At 36.2% G+C, this 7635-nt stretch overlaps 1 protein-coding gene across 6 annotated transcripts in view; it reads left to right on the forward strand.

The window, feature by feature from the left end:
- Positions 1–7635, forward strand: part of LGR4 (leucine rich repeat containing G protein-coupled receptor 4) — a 106894-nt gene extending 99259 nt beyond the window's left edge. For all 6 annotated transcript variants that reach the window (XM_063728502.1, XM_002821938.5, XM_063728501.1 and 3 more), the window contains 3 exons: positions 1125–1240; positions 1825–1908; positions 4444–7635. In XM_063728502.1, coding sequence (XP_063584572.1) covers positions 1125–1240; positions 1825–1908; positions 4444–5720 — 1477 coding nt within the window. In that variant the 3' untranslated portion in view covers positions 5721–7635. The remainder of the gene's footprint in view (positions 1–1124; positions 1241–1824; positions 1909–4443) is intronic.

Below are 7635 nucleotides of genomic sequence, written 5' to 3' on the forward strand. Positions count from 1 at the left end.
TTGTTGAAGTTATGGTAGGCTCCAAAATTACAGAGTGTCCTGGTTTTTTGCTGTGGTTCTCAGATTTTCTGATAGGCTATAATTTAAGGGTATTTTCTACCTCAATCTTTGCAAATTTGGTGAAAAATAGAACATGAACATTATTCCATAGTCTTTAAGAATGTGAACTGGAGCCCTTGATGGCCTCAAAGAGATAATACAGCTCTTCACCAGAATGGTTTTTTAATACAGTGGACTTTTCATTAGCAATAAGATGGCAGAAACTATGTAAATATGAACCTGCAGAAAACAATGCTATAATACTTCATGAAGATTTTAGAGTTATGAGGGACTGCATTAAATATAATAGAGAATATTGTTATGAGGCCGAGCGTGGTGGCTTGCACCTGTAATCGCAGCACTTTGCGGAAGGCCAAGGTGGGCGGATCACTTGACACCAGGAGTTCAAGACCAGCCTGGGCAAGATGCTGAGACCCCGTCTCTACAAAAAATACAAAAGTTAGCTGGATGTGGTGGCACGTGCCTGTAGTACCAGCTACTTGGGAGGCTGAAATGGGAGGATCACTTCAGCCTGGGAGTTCTAGGCTGCACTGAGCTGTGATTGCGCCATTACACTATAGCCTGGGTGACAGAGCAAGACGCTGTCTCTAAAAAAAGAGAGATAATATTATTGTTGGAGAAGAGAATAAATATTTTCATTACATTTATTTAAACCAAGTAAATGTATTTAATGGTATAAAGTCACAAATGACCTGGGGCATTAATTTTAAGTGAAACTATCAGTTTCATATGATAAATTGAGCATAGTTAATACATTTATAAAAGGAGTCATAAGATATTACTTTAAATTGCAGTACTGCTGTTAAATTTTAAACAGTTTGATTTACATCCAACTGTTAAGAGAGATCTTATAGAAAGGGAGAAAGTCTCGGTGTCATCTGATACCAGAGCTGTTTTCACAGATGAGGAAACTGAGGCCCAGAGAGGATGAATGACCAGCCTAAAGCACATGACAGATCTTTCTGACTCCTAGGCTGAGGTTTTCAAAGTTTAAAATACTTTTACAAAACAAAACCGTATCTGTGGAGTTGCTGTTCAGTGTAGATTTTACAACTTTTTTCCAGGTCTTTATCAGTACCATATGCTTATCAGTGCTGTGCATTTTGGGGTTGTGACTCTTACGCAAATTTAAACACAGAAGATAACAGCCTCCAGGACCACAGTGTGGCACAGGAGAAAGGCAAGTGCATGAGTTTTAAAAAATAGAACACTCCTTTAAGGCATCGATTAAAGTTTCTGTTATTATAATTACTTTGTGAATGATCAATAGGAAATCTGTGAGAAAAATGGCATTCTCTGGCCAGGCGTGATGGCTCATGCCTGTAATCTCAGCACTTAGGGAGGCCAAGGCGGGAGGGTCATTTGAGGCTAAGAGTTCGAGACCAGCCTGGGCAACAAAATGAGACTCTCTCTCTATAAAAAATTTTAAAACTAGCTGAGTGTAGTGGCATGTGCCTGTATTCCCCACTACTTGGGAGACTGAGATGGGAGAATCCCTTGAGCGGAGCCCAGGAGTTCAAGGTTGCAGTGAGCTATGATTGTACCAGTGCATTCCAGACTGGGCAACAGAGCAAGGCCTTGTCTCTAAAAAAAAACCAAAACCAAAAAAAAAATGGCATTCACTATGGTACCAGCATCTTTAATATGTTATTGAACCTTCTGTAAGGAGAACTCACACTTATATACAGAGAAAATTGCAGGAAAATATGGTACTTTTGAGTTGTATAAGGTTTTAATTAAACATGCTTTGTGTTATATGTTCAGGTACTGCTGATGCAGCAAATGTCACAAGCACTGTTGAAAATGAAGAACATAGTCAAATAATTATCCATTGTACACCTTCAACAGGTATGCCCGGCCTATTTTTTCACGGTTACTCATGTTAAACAAACATTAGGCAAATATATCTAAATATCCTGGGTATAGATGTGATTTCTGTAATAGAGATGGTACTAGAGGATGCCTATAGTACCTTCTGTATAGGATCCCATGAGGCCTTCTGATTTGTGCTTTGTGTACCAACCAGCAGCTTAGGAATCTTTTGCAGAATCTCAGGCCCAGACCTACTGAATCAGAATCTGCATGTTAACAAGCTCCCCCAGGTGAAGGTTGTACACGTTAGAATTTCAGAAGCACTTTCTTAATGCTCCTTTAACTCTGGGACTAATTCTGTAAGTTAGTAGTCTATGAAGATTGCATGTGTGTGCTTAATGTAGCCTTGCCTTTCCTTATTTCCCCTCATTTACTTCATTGAACTTTGTAGTCTTGGGAAAGTTATTAAACTGATACCACATATTTGGTCATGATTGTCATAGTCTGCCTAATCTACTAGAGAAGATGTATTTATAATTTTACTGTAAAAGGAAGGCTTAAATATTTTGGTCAAATTGTGTGCTACAAAGTAGATTCCTTTGTTGGTATAATATCACAGGATAATCTGGACATTAATTTTATGACTCGGAATTATAAGTATTATGGATTCACTAGTGATTGCTGCTGAATTGTGAGCTTCTTAAGGGGCTGCGTATGTATTTTATGAATACTTTCTTTTGTAGAGAATAAGCTCTAAGTTACTAGATAAGTGAATGCAATTGGCAAGAATCACCTAAGTTTATGTAATTTATTTTATTGTGTGTTAGTGTCTATATTAATTTTTAAAGGTTGGGGTGCAGCTTGCTTACTTGTCTCACTGGAGTTCATGTGCCAGAGAATGTACATAAAGAACTGATGATCCAATGAGAAGGGAACAGGTTTATTAAAGGGGGGGGCTGGACTTCAACATGCAGCGTTTCCATTTCTTCCACCCCAAATGTAAACTTGGAGATTGGCCAGGAGGAAAGCTGGTCTGAGCTCATCTCCTTGGGCTGCTATGGGGATGAAATGCAGGCCTGCCTCCCCCTACTCAGTTGTAGTAACACACAGACACCGATGTGCTTGCTGCAGAAGCAGGAAGTGGAGGAGAGCTGGGATCCTTCTGTTAGCACCAGAGGAGGCAGCAGGCTTCCAAAGACAGGGACTGGGTGGAGGCTGCTTCCCAGACTTACTTGGAAAAGTAACCTTTTTCACCCATAACAGGGTTCTCAAAAGGTGTCCTATTCTCTCAGGTAGATGAGCTACCCCTCCTTCCATGAAGGATGAGTTTAGATAACAGAGATAAAGGTGATAACGAGCTTTCTCTTAGCACTTCCTGAAGGGGGAATAAAAAGGAAATTTAAAACAAGAGTTTCTTGCGTTATTTGGAAGTCTGATAAATGGTGCAGAACTGGCTTTTGAGGTCTGTGAATATCTTAACAATTTAAAACATTTTATTGGATATATCATTTTCATGACAGTTCATAAAACATGTTTTTTAGACAATTGTAATACATAGTTTTCTTGTGTTTCATAGTGAAAATCTTGTTTTTCTTTTCTAATTTTTCAGTAAAACAGTTGTAATTTGTGTCATAACTAGCATGTCAAAGTCAGTTACTGGAACATAGAGTTCAGCAACTGAATGAGTTCTTGCAATGCTAGTTTGTATTATGCAGGATTTTATTGTACATAGCTTTGTATGAATAGTTAACATCACCGAGGTATAGTCCTAGCTATATTATCTTACTGAATGGCTTTTGTCAGTTTCTTTGAAATATCAGTTTCTTTGAAATGCTTTGAAATATCAGTTTCTCTGGATGAAAAATGGAGATAATTATACTATCTTAACCTGCTTCATCAGGTTGCTTTTGAAAGTCATAAGAAAATATATAGAAAATATGTGTAGATACATACATATACATACGTGATTATAAAGTACATTGGGGCTAGAAAGGAAGAAGAAAAGGGAGCTAATATTTATTGAAATCTAACTATATATCCAGCATCCTGCTTAGTTCCTTATGTGTATAATTTTACTTAAGCTACACAACTGTATGAAACAGGCATTATTATCCACAAGTGAGAAAATGAATACAGGTTAAAATTTATACAATTTTAAGTTGCTTTCTTAAGGTAAGAGTAGCAAGTTATGAACCATCTCATTCCAGACCCTCAGTCTATCAAATACCTCTTATGCCCTAGATATTGTGCTATGTAAATTAGCTTACATGCAAGAAAAAATGAAAAATTTCACCTAAATATCACTCTTTGTCAAATATTTAATAAAAGAAATATTTTATTTATAGCCTTATCAAGTATTTAATAAAAGAAATTAAAGTCAGTTTATTTTTAAAATAGCCTGTCCATGACCAAAATGTCTTAGAACTAGTAATCAGTTCAGTTTTGTTCAAGTAGAGAGCAGATTTAATTAGTCTATATCATTAGTTTTTCTATCAAGCGATATCATTTTCTAAATTGTTTTCTAAGTTATCTTTTATTTCTCTCTCTCTCTCTCTCTGTGTTTTGTTTTAGGTGCTTTTAAGCCCTGTGAATATTTACTGGGAAGCTGGATGATTCGTCTTACTGTGTGGTTCATTTTCTTGGTTGCATTATTTTTCAACCTGCTTGTTATTTTAACAACATTTGCATCTTGTACATCACTGCCTTCGTCCAAATTGTTTATAGGCTTGATTTCTGTGTCTAACTTATTCATGGGAATCTATACTGGCATCCTAACTTTTCTTGATGCTGTGTCCTGGGGCAGATTCGCTGAATTTGGCATTTGGTGGGAAACTGGCAGTGGCTGCAAAGTAGCTGGGTTTCTTGCAGTTTTCTCCTCAGAAAGTGCCATATTTTTATTAATGCTAGCAACTGTCGAAAGAAGCTTATCTGCAAAAGATATAATGAAAAATGGGAAGAGCAATCATCTCAAACAGTTCCAGGTTGCTGCCCTTTTGGCTTTCCTAGGTGCTACAGTAGCAGGCTGTTTTCCCCTTTTCCATAGAGGGGAATATTCTGCATCACCCCTTTGTTTGCCATTTCCTACAGGTGAAACGCCATCATTAGGATTCACTGTAACGTTAGTGCTATTAAACTCACTAGCATTTTTATTAATGGCCATTATCTACACTAAGCTATACTGCAACTTGGAAAAAGAGGACCTCTCAGAAAACTCACAATCTAGCATGATTAAGCATGTCGCTTGGCTAATCTTCACCAATTGCATCTTTTTCTGCCCTGTGGCATTTTTTTCATTTGCACCATTGATCACTGCAATCTCTATCAGCCCCGAAATAATGAAGTCTGTTACTCTGATATTTTTTCCATTGCCTGCTTGCCTGAATCCAGTCCTGTATGTTTTCTTCAACCCAAAGTTTAAAGAAGACTGGAAGTTACTGAAGCGACGTGTTACCAAGAAAAGTGGATCAGTTTCAGTTTCCATCAGTAGCCAAGGTGGTTGTCTGGAACAGGATTTCTACTACGACTGTGGCATGTACTCACATTTGCAGGGCAACCTGACTGTTTGCGACTGCTGTGAATCGTTTCTTTTAACAAAGCCAGTATCATGCAAACACTTGATAAAATCACACAGCTGTCCTGCATTGGCAGTGGCTTCTTGCCAAAGACCGGAGGGCTATTGGTCCGACTGTGGCACACAGTCGGCCCACTCTGATTATGCAGATGAAGAAGATTCCTTTGTCTCAGACAGTTCTGACCAGGTGCAGGCCTGTGGACGAGCCTGCTTCTACCAGAGTAGAGGATTCCCTTTGGTGCGCTATGCTTACAATCTACCAAGAGTTAAAGACTGAACTACTGTGTGTGTAACTGTTTCCCCCGTCAACCAAAATCAGTGTTTATAGAGTGAACCCTATTCTGATCTTTCATCTGGGAAGCACTTCTGTAATCACTGCCTAATCACTGCCTGGTATCACTTAGAAGAAGGAGAGGTGGCAGTTTATTTCTCAAACCAGTCATTTTCAAAGAACAGGTGCCTAAATTATAAATTGGTGAAAAATGCAATGTCCAAGCAATGTATGGTCTGTTTGAAACAAATATATGACTTGAAAAGGATCTTAGGTGTAGTATAGCAATATAATGTTAGGTTTTTCTGATCCATAGGAAGCAAATTTATACCTATTTGTGTATTAAGCACAAGATAAAGAACAGCTGTTAATATTTTTAAAAAATCTATTTTAAAATGTGATTTTCTATAACTGAAGAAAATATCTTGCTAATTTTACCTAATGTTTCATCCTTAATCTCAGGACAACTTACTGCAGGGCCAAAAAAGGGACTGTCCCAGCTAGAACTGTGAGAGTATACATAGGCATTACTTTATTATGTTTTCACTTGCCATCCTTGACATAAGAGAACTATAAATTTTGTTTAAGCAATTTATAAATCTAAAACCTGAAGATGTTTTTAAAACAATATTAACAGCTGTTAGGTTAAAAAATAGCTGGACATTTGTTTTCAGTCATTATACATTGCTTTGGTCCAATCAGTAATTTTTTCTTAAGTGTTTTACGATTACACTACTAGAAAAAAGGTAAAAGGCTAATTGCTGTGTGGGTTTAGTCGATTTGGCTAAACTACTAACTAATGTGGGGGTTTAATAGTATCTGAGGGATTTGGTGGCTCCATGTAATGTTCTCATTAATGAATACTTCCTAATATCATTGGCTGTACTAATATTTTCCAATTTGTTGGTATGTCACCTAGCAATAGTTTGGATTATATAGAAAGTAAACTTTGGTCAATACTTGCATTTAATTAGATGAAACGGGGAGCAATTATGACACGAAGTACTTATGTTTATTTCTTAGTGAGCTGGATTATCTTGAACCTGGGCTATTAAATGGAAACTTCCATACATCTTCCCCATACTATTTTTTATAAAAGAGCTTATTCAATAGCTCAGAGGTTGAACTCTGGTTAAACAAGATAATATGTTATTAATAAAAATAGAAGAAGAAAGAATAAAGCTTAGTCCTGTGTCTTTAAAAATTAAAAATTTTACTTGATTCCCATCTATGGGCTTTAGACCTATTACTAGGTGGAGTCTTAAAGTTATAATTGTTCAATATGTTTTTTGAACAGTGTGCTAAATCAATAGCAAACCCACTGCCATATTAGTTATTCTGAATATACTAAAAAACATCCAGCTAGATTGCAGTTTAATAATTAAACTGTACATACTGTGCATATAATGAATTTTATCTTATGTAAATTATTTTTAGAACACAAGTTGGGAAATGTGGCTTCTGTTCATTTCGTTTAATTAAAGCTACCTCCTAAACTATAGTGGCTGCCAGTAGCAGACTGTTAAATTGTGGTTTATATACTTTTTGCATTGTAAATAGTCTTTGTTGTACATTGCCAGTGTAATAAAAACAGAATCTTTGTATATCAAAATCATGTAGTTTGTATAAAATGTGGGAAGGATTTATTTACAGTGTGTTGTAATTTTGTAAGGCCAACTATTTACAAGTTTTAAAAATTGCTATCATGTATATTTACACATCTGATAAATATTAAATCATAACTTGGTAAGAAACTCCTAATTAAAAGGTTTTTTCCAAAAGTCAGGTTATTGAAAATTTTTCATTTTATTCATTTAAAAACTAGAATAACAGATATATAAAATATGTTAATCTTTGTGCTATATGGTATGAAATACAATATTGTACTCTGTTTTGAATTATTAAAGTTTCTAGAAAGCAA

This window comes from Pongo abelii, chromosome 9 (genome assembly GCF_028885655.2).
Source record: "Pongo abelii isolate AG06213 chromosome 9, NHGRI_mPonAbe1-v2.0_pri, whole genome shotgun sequence".
NCBI lineage: Eukaryota > Metazoa > Chordata > Mammalia > Primates > Hominidae > Pongo > Pongo abelii.